Raw genomic sequence first — 16616 nt, 5'->3', positions numbered from 1 at the left:
AAAACTATTTTTAATGTAACTTATTATTATTATTATTATTATTATTATTATTATTATTATTTTATATGTATACCGCCTTTTGCCCAATACTGGGCCTCTAGGCGGCCTTACAAAATTTAAAACGTATATTTTCAAACCTATCAAAAGAAATATACAAAAGTAAAAAATATATTAATTATATTACAGTATTAAAACATTAAACATTTAAAATGCATGACAACTTTAAAAGTCCTTAGTATAGACGGAGGCCCAGATTATTCCCCAAAGGCCTGCCAGAACAAAGACGTTTTTGCCTGCTTCCAAAAGCACATCAAGGAGGGAATTTAAAATCCCCATATTTATTTAATTACTTATTAAAAGGTGTCTATAGGGTGGGCACTGAGAATTTAATGTCATGTTCAGAAAATTACGGAATCCATAACTCTGTCAGAACCCACACCTAAGTTTCATGGGAAACGAAACTCTGTGACCCTGTTCAGATGGCACACTAAGCCACAGTGGGTAAGCATTTTGAGCTAAACATTATGGCTTAGCATGAAACGTAAACCATTCCTAACCATGGTGGCTACATAACCACAGTTTAAACGCAGTCACTAACCATTTGCTGCAAAAGGGTTAGTGACCTAACCAAGGTTTAGCATGTTGTCTGAACAGGCCCTGTGAGTTATAGGCAATGGTGTTGTTCTGTCAGTGGAAGAGAATTGCTGGTGGAGCAGATTTCCTCCTTTCTCTTCTGCGAATCCTCCAGATCTGTTCCAGAAACACATTTAGGGGATATAGCAGGGAGAAGACAATACAGAAGTCCCATTACGCAAGTGGAAGTCCTATTGTGTGAGGGTTATACCAACGTGTGTGTGTGTGTGTGTGTGTGTGTGTGTGTGTGTATATATATAAATGAGGTGTACACTATGGATTTTTCTTATTTTATATGTATACATTTACTATAGCAAAATGAAGATATTTTTGAAAACATTAGATAGTATCTAATGGGGTACAAGCAACATAAATTACATTGCACTAGTGCAAATTACTCGACCCACAGTGGCAATAGCGTTAGCTGGCACACTGATTGCCCTGGGAAATTGTCGTGTCAGTTAATGCTATTGGTGTTCCACTACGGTGGTTCACACTAGTGCAATGTAATTTATTTTAGCAGTTGCACCCATGGGATAATGCCCATTGAAAAGAAGTAAACCCTTGAATGTATTTCGAAGTAAATGTAAATCCTAAGCATGAAGGACAGAACAAAAGACATGTAGTCATTGCACAAATATGGGACATTGTTCAGTGAGGGAAATTGTGCTTAATGAGAATCACAAACGTCTGTACAGAAAAAATCCAAACAGTTTCTTCCAGTTATGCTGCAATCCAGTCAGCAATTGGTAAGGACGGGGTTGGGCAAATCATTTAATTCTGAAAATCGTGCTGGAAGTTTTTTCCATTGTGTACTCAGAATTATCTCTGCAGCCATGACAATTAAACCATGCTTTTTAAAACAACAACAACAACAATTAAAACTTAGGATTCTGGGAAGAGAAAACGAGAGACTGCTTCAAAGAAGCCTGAAAGAGCATTATGAAGCTGTGACTTTTTATATATATATATATATATATCAATCACACACACACCAAGCCTAAGAGAATGCATTTGCAATACTGAAAAGAAGGAAGCTCTGGCAGGGAAATGCTGTCAGAAGAGAGAAATGTGGCAGCTGACGATGATGGCCTGGAACAGTGATGCACACATTTTCCCTCCCACTCCTTATCGCACACAGTCCCAGCATATGTGTTGTAGGGGAAGGTGGGGCTTAGCAGCCTCCATCCACTAAGCAAGACCTGAACTGGGAGTGCCTGTAGGCACAGCTAAAGTTGGATCAATGCCACACACACACAAAGAGGAAATGCAACAGCGCAAGTCTCACTCTCATCGGCAGGGCACTCCTCCCCTTACGAAAAGAGATCGAGAGATTTTTAGTTAAAAAACAAAAACAAATTCTGATACTCTTTGCAGGAACGAAGGCCTGAGAAAACAGGCAGTGAGGAGGCTAGGAAGGCCTGGGGGCAACCTCTCTTGCGAAATCCAGACGTGTAGTAACCGCACTTGCTCTCTATTCTGAATTAGTGATGTGTTGCAGCTCCTTGAAAATCACAGGGCACCGGCAGCCTTGGAAATCTTGTGGGAGTGTGCTCCTCTGCCCTTTTATGATCTGCAGATAGACTGCAGTTTCCATGAAAAGGGAAGTGAACTTGCCGGAGTGCTTTATACAATTTGTTTCATTATTTGAACCTTAGCAGCATGGTGTAAAGGCAATTTATTCCATACAATTCTTTTCCTATGTGTCCTTTTTGTCATTTCAGAACACACACAGCGGTGAAAATTGCCCCACGCTACAGTGCTCCTGTCATTCATGTCCTGGATGCATCAAAGAGCGTGGTGGTTGTAAGTTGTGGGATATATTTCTAGCCCTGTCTTTATACCAGTCGTCCCCAGCCTGGTGCCCTCAAGATGTCTTGGACTTCAACTCTCATCAGCCCCAGCCAGCATGGCCAATGGTCAGGAATTTTGGGAACTGTAGTTCAAAATACCTAGAGGGTACCAAGTTAGGGAAGCCTGCTTTGGACTTATCTGAATGGATCCGATTGTTAGTTTATTCAGTTCAGTTTCCCGTTATTGGCCAAATTTAATATGCTTCTGGAATTTTAGCAATACAGCATTCTTACAGAAGGTGAAATACAACTGAATGCATCTGTCAGTGGAGCAGATTCCCCTTCTCCCTGAAGCCCCCCCAAGTCTGGGGGTGGGGGCTACAGGGCAGAGGAGAGCATGGCAGAAGTCCATAGTGCAAACAGAAGTCCAGTTGTGCAATGTTGGATGATGATGATGATATTTGTACACCGCCCCGTAGCTGAAGCTCTCTGGGCGGTTTACATAGGATAAAAACACTTAAAAACAATATACAAAAATTTTAAAAAACCAAAAACATACAATTTAAAACCACAAAAACATACAAAAACATACCCAGGCTGTACCTATTTTAGGAGGCTGAAGGTCACCTGTCTGAAGGTCACCTGTGCTATACCTTGTATTATTAAAATGTGTATTGTGAATGAGTGGATCTTTTGAGCTTTTTTGTGTGAAACCTTTTATCTGCTAGACATGAATTATTAAAATGTTGCTGTTGTTGATCTCACCCATCATTGTGTAATGTACTTTACCGCTATACATTTGGTAGCCATAGTTAAACCCATAAAGAACCGTAAAGCGTGTGAACCTAACAAGTACATGAACGAAAAAGAAAAAGACTGTTAGTGTTAGGGCCCATTCAGAAGACACCTTAAACCACAGCTTTAACCATGGTGAATAAGGCTTTTTGCTTTATTCACCATGGTTAAAGCCATGGTTTAAGGTGTCTTCTGAATGGGGCCACAGACTTATTTACTGGGGCCACACTCGCCTGGGCAACTGCTTTCCTACAATTCAATCATTGATGTGTAAAAAAATGGTGTTTCCCCAGACACACTTGAGCTATGCAAACTGCTAATCCTCTTTACTAGTAATATAAAATATCTCCCAAATGATTTTTGCCAATATCTAAATGTACTGAAAAATGTCTTAATTTATCAAAGAAAATGTGAAATATTATGAAGATTCTCAGGGTTTGTAAAGACTTCTCTATAGTGTGCCGTGTATTTCCGTTTGGGATGATGCTTTTGAATGCTTAAGGCAGTCATGGGCTTAATTAAATCTGACTAGAACAGCTTGCTTAATGAATAATTGAAATCTCAGAAGCGGTTTGCCCGTGATTGGAAATATATTTGGTATGCTTTGCTAGGTTTTCAACTCTTGCCTTTTCAGACAGCTTCCTCTTACAGATGAGAGGCATAAGTCCTCTAAGCCGTGTTTTAAAATGGCTTCCACTGTTTCTATATGTTTTAACTGTTCATTGATTATATGGAGGAAATACTGATCCTACTTCAGTGGAGGCTGGTGGCTCTAATATCAGTGGGGCGGTGATTCTACTCCAGGTTTAAGTCAGAAACAGTCAGAACTTTAAAGGAGCTCTCCAAGGTGTACACCTTGGATACTTCCTTTAGAGTTCTGACTGAAGCCTGGAGTGGACTCACTGCCCCACTGACATTGGAGCCACCAGCTTCCAATGTTCTCCTTACTTCAGTAACGTAAACTTACTTCAGCAACTGTGACTGACGTTGCTTAAGTAAATGGAACTTCAGCAACCGATAATACATTTAGCCATATTTAAATATTCAAACTTGGGACAGCAATAAAGTAGCCATGCCTTTGTAATTTTGAGATTGACCTTATTTTACGTATGAAAGCTTAAAGGAAAACTTTACCCACACCCCCTCCCTTCCTCTTCATATTTCAGTCTTTTTTTAGAGCTCATAATATGGTCATTTTTGAAGCCTGCAACTGGTTCAGACAGCACAATAGTCAACAGTTGATTAAATAGTCCATGGTAGACTAAATAGTCCACCATTGTCTATTGTGTCATCTGTCGTGGAAAAACCATACCACGGTTGGCTATTTCCAAGAAATAACCAATGCAAATAATCAGCAGTGTGCAGAGTTGATTATCTGCACAACCGTTGATTACTGTGTCATGTGGGCGCTGTTGATTATTTCCTATGCCTACAGAATTACGAGGCAAGAGCAGCAGAAACCCCTGCCGCTCTTGCCCAGTGGGGCTCTATAGGCATGGGAAATAATCCTCTCCTGGCAAGTGCTTGGGGGCCACCAATTGTGCCATCTCTTGGTGGGGCAGCTCCCCACACACTTCCTGAGGAGGCACATACCATCCCTGAGTAGGGCGCCACCAATCGCAGTGCCCCATGTATTCCCAGGGACATGTACGTCCCTTGCCCCTGCCACAGAGGGAAAGTGCTGGTGATGGGGGATGCTAGGAACTCCTGCTGCTACTTAAAAGTGGCAGGAACTCCTAGCGTCCCACTGTTGCCAGTCACCAGCACTTTAATAGAATTATAAAATAGTAGAATTGGAAGGGGCCTATAAGGCCATTGAGTCCAACTTCCTGCTCATTGCAGGAATCTACCTTAAAGCATAACACCTGTCCAGCTGCCACTTAAAGGCCTCTAGTGTGGGAGAGCCCACGAGCTCCCTAGATAACTAGCTCTTTGCAGTGAATGGATTTGTTGCTATGCCAAGGGCGGTGGGGGGCACTGTCAGGAGAGACTCGTAACAGAATCTCTTTCTGCCCTCACAACAAATGGGGAAGGAGGCATTCCATAGTGATAAAATCCCCATGTCTGACAGCGTTGCTTTCGCTGCGGCCATCACCATAGCAACAAGGAGGAGGCGGGCTGGAGTGATGCTATGTGGAATCGCTCCACCCCTCCACCTCCTTGTTGCTACGGCAAGGGCTGCGAATGGATGGCGGAGCGCAGGAGGAGAGAGTTTGCCTGCACCCACTCTCGGTTCACCATTTGTGCATCTCGGGGTGTAGCAAAGGAAAGAGAAGACTCTCTCCTTCGTGCCATCCCGAGATGAAGAAACGTTGAACGGACAGCAGGGCTTAGGAGGAGTGCATCTTCCTGTGTCCCACCCTCCATTCACCGTTTGTGGATAGGGTGTAGAGAGAGGAGGACGCTGTCAGAAGAACTCTTCTGACAGCGTCCCCCCTCTCTCCGCCTCCTAGCCCCAAATGGCGAAGGAGGCATGCTGGAGTGATACCATGCCCTGTCCTTCTCCGCATGCTGTGTTTCTCTCCGCCCTCCCCACAGAAAGGTGGCGTGGTTCTCACTTTCCATACCAGGGCTTTGCAAAGAATGTTCTTTGTGCTGAAGGGGCTGGCTGCTCTCCTGCATCTTTCTCTGCGGCATACCAGTATGGAAAGTGGGAACCAGCACTGCCATTTGGTGAGAAGGGTGGGGGTGGGGAGAAAGCAATAGTCAACCCTGGGCTAATAGTCTACTCGACAGATGACTACTAGACATGCTAATAGTCATCCATGGAGTGGGCTATTAACACAGGGTTGACTATTGCGTCATCCAAACACAGCACATGTGTGTGATCTTCAACACCTTCACATGGTGTTCATGTAAAAAGATGAAGCGGCATCATAACAGGAAGCATATCATGTTCTTCCCCTGGCAATATATTATTACATATGTTCTTAGGGACCATATCACTTTATAAGCGCTCAACAGAGAGGTGTTTGGTCACATGCATCAACCTGAAGTTTAATCAGCATGCTGTGTTCTTTCCAGTGCTCTCAGCTTTTGGATGAGAATCTAAAGGATGACTTCTTTGAAGAAATACAAGAGGAGTATGAAGACATTAGACAGGACCACTATGACTCTCTCAAGGTAAATAAAGCTAACAGACCTTCTTAGTGTCAAGTGTTCTAATCATTTATATTTATTTATTTATTGCATTTTTATACTGCCCAATAGCCGAAGCTCTCTGGGCGGTTTACAAAAATTAAAACCATAAAAACCATTCAAAATATAAAACAAACAGTATAAAAGCATAATATAAAATACAGGATAATGACACAACCAGGATAAAAGCAAGCAGCAATGCAGAAATTAATACAGATTTAAAATACAAATTTAAAACAGCAAAGTTAAAATTAAATTGCTTAATTCTTAAAATGCTGAGAAAATAGAAAATAGAGGTTTACCTGGCATAGAAAAGAGTATAACCTCTCTGGGGAGCTCATTCCACAGACAGGGTGCCACAGCAGAGAAAGCCCTCCTCCTAGTAGCCACCTGCCTCACTTTCTTTGGCAGGGGCTCATGGAGAAGGACCCCTGAAGATGATCTTAGGGTCCAGGCAGGTATATGTGGGAAGAGGCGTTCCTTTAGATAACCTGGCCCCAAGCCGTTTAGGGCTTTAAATGTTAATACCAGCACTTTGAATTGGGCCCAGACCTGGACAGGCTTCATGTGCTTTCCATACCAGTTAAAATAGCAAATAAATCAACTAACAAAGGTATTTGTTCAGAACTGAACTCCAGTCTTTTTTCCACATAGGACAGGAGGTATTTATCGCTAGAGCAAGCAAGGCACAAAGGCTTCTGTTACAACTGGCTTACTGAATCTAAACCAGGTTAGTTTGTCTCTCTATAACTTCACACATGATGTTCCTAACTTTCCACGACAGTCTGAAGTTGAGCCTGGGATCAGATTCTAATTGAACCTACTTCAAGAGGCAAGTACAACAGGTTAGCTACTTTAGTGGCTGATGGGTTTAGGGTAGCATGATTTTTCACATGCAACAGTTTATTTCATCATCATCATCATCATTATTATTATTATTATTATTATTATTATTATTATTATTATTATTTTATTTGAGTAGGCTTTCTACATAGTCTTATGCTTAGACATGTTATTCACTATCCTCTATTCTTTTGCCACTGCCTGATATGGAATAACGCAGTATACACTTTCTCACTATTTTATTTCAAGCTGGTAAAATTTTAACAGATCAATTAATGTAAGTGTGTCATTTTTACAACCGCTGGTTATGCTGTAACTTGGACTTAATTGGCTATTCCATGCACCCTTATTCTATATCCTGCTGAAGAGGCTGACGTTTCTAGGTCTGGCAAACTGATATTGAGTGTTTTACTTTAGCTGCAGTTGTTCTGTGGTGTTGAATGCTTGTAGTAAGGCTCAATAACAGTGTAATAAAATTAGTGTGTGCCGTGTAACAGAGAGAGATGTAGCTCACACAGGATATTCCAAATTTCAAAAATGGCCCATTGTCTTTTTACAGTTAAACCAAAATTCCTTGGCACTAGAATTTTTGAAGATTATGACTTGCAGAAGCTGGTGGAATACATTGACTGGAAGCCTTTTTTTGATGTGTGGCAGCTTAGAGGCAAATACCCCAATCGGGGATTTCCTAAAATCTTCAATGATAAAGTGGTGGGTGAGTAATACAATAACGTTCTGCGGTGGAGAATCTAAAAGATACATTAAGTATCATTTAAAATGCCTTCAAACTGTGTAAATATGCACAAAGTGGAACCAACAATACCTATGAGAACAATGTTAATTAGAGAGAGAATTTATCATCCATAATAAAACCAGGTAAGACACTGATGCAACAGAAAAATTGTGAGGACTCATGAAACAGCTGTAAACTGTCCAGTAGCACATGTGCACACATATCTCTTTAATTTTGCTTTCCTTTTTCTAAAGCAGCTTGATTTTATAAAGAATTGTCGATAGCCACTCTCCTAATTACTTGTGGGGTGGGTGGGTGGGGGTAAGATTCACTTCTGGGTGAGAAAATCATGTACAAAAACATTTGTGGGCTAGTAATTTTGTGGACCTGGTTGCAAGGCTGTTTTATACCCTTTGAGTTTACTCTTTGAAAATTGTACATTTGAGTAATATGTCTAGGGAATGTGCAAACTTTAATATACTGTTCCTCTTGATTTATTGTTTCAACCAAGTTGCCATCAGTAAGTCTGTGTTACTGTAAAACTCAATGATGTGTCTCAAAACTGCAGATGTATTGGTGCTTGTCCATGTAGTCATTGATAGTGAAAATAGAAAGAAAGTAAACTTAAGGAGATAGCTATAACTCGGGGAGTTCTTATTTTTAAAGTGTGCGGGAACTTCAAATATTGATGTGTTCTTATGGCTCCCCCCCCCCTTTATTAGGTGAAGAGGCAAAAAAGATCTATAATGAAGCTCAGAATTTGCTGAAAACGTTGATTAAACAAAATAAGTTTAAAGCTAAAGGTCTCGTTGGATTTTGGCCAGCTCAGAGTGTTCAAGACGACATTTATATATATGCCACAGAAAAGTATTCTTCAGAACCAATTGCTAAGTTCTGTGGCTTAAGGCAACAGGTAGGATGCAAAACTGTTTCACTGAGATCAAATATATTTTATGTTGGCTTGGAGTAGTTTCAGAGTTTCCTAACAATGATGTGTGTCAGGATCAGGCTTGTTCTCCCTAGTGTGGGGGATGGGGTTTCAGACGTACACCAGTCTAGAGAGGAAGTGGGGGAAGAAATTATCCAAGACTCTTCAGGAGTCAAAGAGGAATCTTCCCAGGAGCTTATTGGACAGGAAGCTCAGGCTCAGAGATCACCCTATCCCTTGAGAAGTCGGTCTCTGTCAGAGCGGGAGGGAACATTGGAGTTGACAGATCCAAGAGTCCCCCGTAGGGTCAAGTGCGTGGAGTTGAGAGGAGGTGGGAGGCGCTCTGCCAGGTTGGCCACTCTGCATAGGCTTCAACTTAAGGACCCTCCCTGAAGGAGGGATTCAGAAAAAAGCCTGTTGAGCACTGTAGGGAAACTGTCCAGTCAGCTTTGTTACACTAATTATGTTTAGAAGATAGCTCCTTGCTTTCACACTCCCTTCAGGTGTGAGGCGATGTCTATTTACTGAATAAAGCTTTGCGGATTGCACGGGAGACCTCTTTATTGTCTCATATCTCTGTAGGAGGGCTTAGAATCGCAACAGCGTGTGACCAAGTACACTACATACAGTGGTGAATTACCCCTTACTTCTCCTCCTGTCCTTTTCTGGTTTCAGTAACAACATCACACTTGTGTCATCTACAGCCATTGCTCTGCATGGCTTTAGATGTGGGAGCCTCACTTTTGTAGTGCATTGTATATTTTATCAGTCAGAAAGCACAGATTTAAATCTGGAATGCCTGCAGAGCTTCACAAGGGAAGACCCTTTGAGCACAACTCTCAGGAGGTGCCCCAATTCAAAATACTGGTGCTTACTTTTAAAGCCCTTCACAATCATCTTGGAACCTGTGTATCTTCTGGACTGCTTTCTCTTGTATCAATCTGCTGTTATGTTTAGATCTACATCTGAGGCTCTTCTCTGGGTGCCTCTGCCGTCAGAAGGAAGGTGGGTGGAAACCAGGGAGACCGCCTTTTTGGCAGTAACCCTCTACCTGTAAAATCACTGGGAAGACTCAACAGGCACATACTTTGCTATCATTCTGGCAACAAGCCAAGACCTTATTTCCCCAGGGTTTTAAACAATTATTACTTGTAAAATCCAGTGTGGATTTTATTAAATGGAGTTCTTACGTTGTGTCATTGCTTTTATTGTTTTGATCAATACCTTGTCTCTAAACAGTTTTTAAAAAGATGTAATCAAATACCATTGGAGGGATAATGGGGTGTCCTATAGTATTCTGAGGCCCTTTAAATGAAAGTGCTTTTTTATTTAACATTGTGTTCCATTTATTATTGCAGGCCGAGAAAGACTCTGCTTCTACAGATCCCTATTATTGCTTGTCTGACTTTGTATCCCCTCTGGAGTCTTGCGTTCCTGACTATTTGGGTCTGTTTGCTGTGGCATGCTTTGGAGTAGATGAACTCTGCAAGGAGTATGAGAAACAGTCTGATGACTACAATAGCATAATGGTGAAAGCACTGGGAGATCGGTTAGCTGAGGTAACATAGTCTATTATTTATGGGTAGCAGAGTTCTCTGTACAACTCTGAGCTATGGATTCATTAATTGAAAATTGGGGCTAGGAGGTGAAATCAAAATTGAAACCTCCCACATACTTTTTGTCCCTACTTGTTGCCGTCCAGTGGTCCAAAACACTGGGGTGCTCCCTGTCTGTCCACTAGGGGGCAGTCTCTTCCAAGAAGGCTGTGCTTGTGACCCGAGCAGGAAGTGCTATCCCTCTGAAGCCAGTTTTCTCCTGTCTTTGCAATGAGTGGACTCAGGCTCCGTTCCCTGCTCTTCAGTGAGTGGAGAAATTGTTAGTTTAATTTAAAAGAAAATGAAGACTGTGAAAAAGGTGAAGATGATAATGACTAAAGGATAGGCTTAACTAATAAACCCTTGGAAGCAAGACCCACAAGTGTAAGGGCTGCAGGAACTGAATGCGGGGAGTCAGCTTTGCCCAGTGCCCTGTGTCACCACAGGACTGACATTTATTCGGAGTACTTTGCACCCCGCCCAGGACTTTTAATGATTTGTTGTATTTATTTATTCCATTTATAATACCACTCGATAGCTGAAGGTCTTTGGACAGTTAACAAAAGTTTAAACAACAAAATACAATATAAAACAATATAAAGGCTTAAAACTACAATGTAAAAGTTCAACCAGAATAAAACCTGGCAGCAATGTAGACATTTAAAATACAGATGTAAAACAGCAGGGCTTAAAAGAATAGGATGTTAAAATGCTGGGAAAATAAAAACATTTCCATTTAGCACCACAAAGAGTTCAATGTAGGTGCCAGGTGAACTTCTCTAGGGAGCTCTTTCCACATCTGGAGCACCACAGCAGAAAAGTCCTCTTCCTGGCAGCCATCTGCCTCACTTAGTTTGGTTTGGGCTCATGGAGAAGGACCCCTGAAGATGATCTTAGGCTCTGGGCAGGAACATATGGGAGGAGATGATCTTTCACATAGCCTGGCCCCAAGCTGTTTAGGGCTTTCAATGTTAATAACAGCACTTTGAATTGGGCCTGGACCTGGACTGGCAGCCATTGCAGCTGGGAAAGCACCAGTGTAATATAATCTAGCCAGGTGATGTTCATGTAATGATCCTACTAGAATGTTCTTGGTCATCTCACCTTCCCCTTTATATTTGATGTGACTGCCTGAGACAGGAATACCTTTGATCAGGTTGAGCACACGCTTTCCATGCAAGGGACTTTTGTCTGCTGTTTTACCTCTCTTCCCAATGCAGGTAATGCCAGGAAGCTTCAGAAAAGGTCCCAGCAAGTCCCAAAAGGGCAAGAACAAGCAAAAGTGTAATCTTGTTGATTTTCCTAGAGGGACATCATTTAATACAACTCATAAAGTATATCTCAATGTATTCATGTAATCATAGAAGATAAATATGAGTTAATTGCTTGGATTCAGCACTGCCAAGATTACAGCTTGCTTCTGCTTTATTCCAAGGCATTTGCAGAGGAACTTCATGAAAGGGTCCGGAAAGAATTCTGGGCTTACTGTAAAAATGAACAGCTGGAATTTTCGGATTTGCGTAGGATTAGGTATGATGGAATTCGCCCAGCACCTGGGTATCCTTGTCAGCCTGACCACACTGAAAAAATAACTATGTGGAAACTTGCAGACATTGAGAAGGCAACAGGTACCCTTAGCTGAAGAAGTATTCTTTTAAATTGCTATTGCTGAAAAAAAAATTGTGGGAAAGAAGTAAAAATGCTGGTTTTTGACTTTCACTTTTATGTTTTTCACCTCTGGTGTAGCATTGGATATTTAAAAGGATGAGAAAAAATTCACATATTTAAATAGAAACCTTCTGTTCCTTTAAAGCAACTTTTAATATGGAGGCCATAGACTTGTCTGCCAATGTTGTTAGAAATTTCTGCAATGCTTGTGTAAACAATTATGTTATGAATGCACCGCTATCTGGGAACAGAGAAGCACAATCACATATTTTAACTATCTGGAGCTGGAAGAGCATTTGCCATGGAACATTTTAAGACTGCTAACCCTTAAATTTAAAAAATAAATGTGAGCGCCAGTGTGGTATAGTGGCTAAGGTGTTGGACTGGGAGTCAGGAGATCTGGCTTCTAGTCCCAACTCGGCCATGGAAACCCACTGGCTGACTTTGGGCCAGTCACATACTCTCAGCCCAGCCTACCTCTCAGGGTTGTTGTGAGGATAACATGGAGAGGAGGAGGATCACTTGGAGGAAAAAAGGTGGGATACGAATGAAATAAATAAATAAGAAAGAAATAACTGGTCAGGAATTGTCTAATCCAGCCTTCCCAGCTTGGTGCTCTCCAGATGTTCTGTGCTGCAGTTCCCAGAATTCCTGATTATTGGCTATGCTGGCTTGGGATGATGGGAGCTGAAGTCCAAAACATCTGGAAGGTGCCAGGTTGGGGGAGGCAACAAAGAGCTAGGCTAGGCTCATTTAGAGCAAGGTTAATAAAGAGCAAGTCCAGACTAATGTAGAGGCATGATGATCTAATATGTGATGTGACAGATTGATCCTGAGCATAGTCGATTCATGGAATGTTACATTTTTGTAATGAGCAAAGTGACAAGGCAATGTTTTATAAGAATGCTGTAGGGTTATGAAGTAAGCTAGGGTGTAATTTTGGAGTGTACCCCATCCCTAGCACCATATGAGACCATCCAGGTTTCACAAGGTTTTCCCTTCCTTGCTGTTCTTGTAGAACAAAAGGCACCTGATGGAAGTGGAATTGAAGTCGGCTATTTCATTGCTGAGTTTACCAGCATCCTGGATAAAGTCCCAAACCCCTAACACTCAGAATTGCCTCATCTGAATTTCAAAAATTGTAAACACAAGAATAGAGAGAGGACTATTTTAAAACAAAGCAAAACATTCCAAGCATAGTTACTCATTCTAAGTCGCTTTATTAGCAGGATAAAAGAAATGGCTTTGATTCTAGCCCCCGCCCCAAGGCCTTCTAATTAAAAGCTGTTAAAAATAGTTTCATGGTGTTTAAAAAAACCCAACCCCGAATAAATACTATGGTTCAGTATGAACAAAAATAGTAACATTCAAACTGGGTTGTTACATTACCAGCATGGGATCCACAGCACTTGACTAACATGAGGAGCCGCAAACCAAGGGGAGCTCAGATTGTAGGTCCGTACTAGCTGCAACCATTGGACACCTGCGTTTAAAGTAGGGATGGATAAATTCGTCCATTTTCGGTCTGAGTCAGTTTCTCACGTATTCATCCATAAGTCAATTCGATATCATTTCTGTATCAGTCAGTAATATTGCATTTATTTTTGTTTGCAATTCTCCCTGACATTCACTCCTGTCCCCTAATATGTACATTTTTTGTGTGCACTTTTGGAGCCAAGGATGATATCGCCAACTTTGGAGAAGCAGGCCATCCAAAGGAAAACTCTCTTCCGGTCCATGTATTAGTCCAGGAAGTGTGGATTAGGTCTGCTTGCTTAGAAATAGGGACCAAATGAAATTCTCCCTCACAACTTGTTAATACTGGTGGGGTCGTGAAGGAGTCATAGGCCCCATTCAAACAACATGCTAAACCATGCTTTTTTGTGGTTAAGCAGCATGGTTTAGCATGTTGTCTGAACCAAGCCATAGTATGCGCTCCTCCTGCTAGGTACCTGGCTTTTCATGTTCTTCCAGCAGCAAGAGAAAAGGAGAAAGACTGAGCAGCTCCTGTGCTGCCTAGTCTATATATTTGCAAATAACTTTTTCCTAAGTGCCTGAAGAAATTCGTATTTATTACCATGGTAATCCTCAGACCTGCGGTGAGGCAGACGAGTATTATTGCACCCATATTACAGATTGGCCTAGTTCACACAACACGAAGGGGTTAATAAGCCAGGATGGCTTGTTAATCACCCTCTCTCATTTTGGTGCATTTCCCCTAATTACTCTCTCCGGGTGCGCTTCTCATGTTATCCGAACCTGGCAAGGGTGTTAACCTGTTTGGGTGGTTAACAAACCACCCAGAAACCATGGCCTATTGTAGGATTGTGGGGTGGCTTGTTAACCACCCCAACAAGCCACCTTCACTGGGTTTGGATGACATGACAAGCCACAGTGGGGAGTGTAAATTGGCAGGCTGGCATCACTGAGTGATATGGGATGGTCTGAATTGGTCCTGATGGAACAGTGGCTTGCCTTAAGACCATGCATTGAGTCCCTGTCTGAGATGAGACTTGATCTAGAGACATTCCAGCTCATTCTCTTAAACACAACATTATACCTGCTCCTAAATAGCCAATAATGAATGTTTTTCTTTGACTCTCTCAGGTATTCAGCTCACTGAATCCCTAGCAATGTTGCCTGCTTCAGCAGTATCAGGCCTCTACTTTTCCAATCCTGAATCCAAATACTTTGCTGTTGGGAAAATATTGAAAGATCAGGTAAGGCCTGCCTGACACCAAGGCAATTGCATAAAATATATTGAACTTGGAAAGGCAAATGTTGGTTGTGTCGAACCAATAGGGGCAGTTTTTATCATATGTGGTGCAACGGTGTAGAAAGCAACCAATTTTGAAAATGGTGTTCAGATATGTATCTTTCTGATACAAATTCCTTTAGACTGTTTGGTGTGTCATTTAAGAATGTCTGTCCAGAGGACAATGAAAAATTGACTTTATATGCATTAACAACAGCCAGAATTCTTGTTGCTAAGTATTGATGGTTGACTGAGAGACCAGAAATGGTAGAGAGCCTGAATAAATAATGGGAGCAGTTGGAACTGGTTAAGATGACAGCCTGGGGAAAACATACCTGTAGTTAAACATCAAGCTATGATAAAAATGTGGAAACTGGTTATTGTCTATATTGGTAGAAAACTTTTAATGTCCAGTTTGGATCTAGAGTTTATTTTTGCTGTAGTGGCTTTTTTTAGCTTGTCATCTTTTAGTGTTTGTAATGTTTTATATATAGAAATACAATGTAAAAATATCAAAAACTTGGGTAAGGGGAATGCAAACGTACAGCTGAGTCATATGTTCTCTTCAGAATTAATGTTTGAGAATGTTCAGTTACTTTTTCAAATATTTTGCTGACACTGAGAAGTGGAAGCTGTAGCAGTTAAAGTGTTAAATTAGTCATCATCATCTTCATTCTGCAGGTAGAAGATTACGCCTTGAGGAAAAGCATGCCTGTATCAGAGGTTGAGAAATGGCTGGGACCCATTCTTGGATATGAGCCAGAATAACTGTACGTGTGAAGGATTGGGGTGGGATTTTGAATGGTATCAAGTTGGTGTCCCTTCACCAATCTCAATCTTGTCTCCGTTTTGGTCACCACAGGAAGTCAAAGTGGTTAACATGGTGACCATTTCATGCGCACATACATGCTCACATATGTTAACGTGAACAAATGTGTCCGTTTCTAATTGAAAGGGACTGCCAGCTGTTTTTTGGAGCCTAATTTAATGAGGTGTGTGTGTGTGAACAGAGTCGTTTCATATTTAAATGTGCTCCTGGTAGACTACTAATAAAATGTTGTACAGAGCCCATAATTATTTCCTTGAGGGAATATTGTTTCTCGGTTAAGGCAGCAGGTTCTATTTGTTTGTAGCCATAGGAATTAAGACAAATATTTGCACTGATATATCTCCCTGATTGTGTGTGTGAGATACTGAATTTAATTGGGTTGTTTGTATATATAATGGCCAATAGTCCCAGAAATTAAACATAATACTATGATGTGGGGCAGAAATGCCTAGATTCTCATTTTCCTCTGACCCTCCTATGTTCAGCTTTCATGTTCCTAAACAAACTTCCTGATTGCTCAACCTAACTCAATATTTAGAGATTTTATTACACTAAGTTATATTGAATTATTAATAAAAAATAAATTTTAAAAACAGATCTGCTCTTTTAAGCCCATAAAACCATGTTGTTTTGGAAGTTTCATAATTGCAATTTGTTATATAGTCATAGTTACAGGTGGTTTAGCCTTCTGTTCTGTTACTACTGAAACATGCTCTGTCTGTGTTTTTCTTATAGGCTAATAATTGACAAAAGATTAGGTCACAAAATGTTAAGATTTTTAAAGTGTGGGATCACACTAACTTATCCCACTGCCACAATGAGGTCAGCCTCTTGAAATCTCTCTGGGTTTTTCTTTCCTATCCATCCCCCCCCCCCGACCTATATGACTATTTGGATTTCTCCCAT

At 41.2% G+C, this 16616-nt stretch overlaps 1 protein-coding gene across 1 annotated transcript in view; it reads left to right on the top strand.

The window, feature by feature from the left end:
* The window catches only part of MTR (5-methyltetrahydrofolate-homocysteine methyltransferase), a 69302-nt gene extending 53347 nt beyond the window's left edge, over positions 1–15955 (top strand). Inside the window, exons 25-33 of the mRNA XM_063124342.1 lie at positions 2358–2439; positions 6246–6344; positions 7014–7089; positions 7762–7917; positions 8658–8848; positions 10222–10422; positions 11894–12086; positions 14734–14846; positions 15563–15955. Coding sequence (XP_062980412.1) covers positions 2358–2439; positions 6246–6344; positions 7014–7089; positions 7762–7917; positions 8658–8848; positions 10222–10422; positions 11894–12086; positions 14734–14846; positions 15563–15649 — 1198 coding nt within the window. The 3' untranslated portion in view covers positions 15650–15955. The remainder of the gene's footprint in view (positions 1–2357; positions 2440–6245; positions 6345–7013; positions 7090–7761; positions 7918–8657; positions 8849–10221; positions 10423–11893; positions 12087–14733; positions 14847–15562) is intronic.
* Positions 15956–16616: the final 661 nt, after the last annotated feature.

The sequence above is a fragment of the Elgaria multicarinata genome, chromosome 4, assembly GCF_023053635.1.
Source record: "Elgaria multicarinata webbii isolate HBS135686 ecotype San Diego chromosome 4, rElgMul1.1.pri, whole genome shotgun sequence".
NCBI lineage: Eukaryota > Metazoa > Chordata > Lepidosauria > Squamata > Anguidae > Elgaria > Elgaria multicarinata.
The sequence above is the reverse complement of the archived record's forward strand: the minus strand, read 5'-3'. Positions and strand labels throughout refer to the sequence as shown.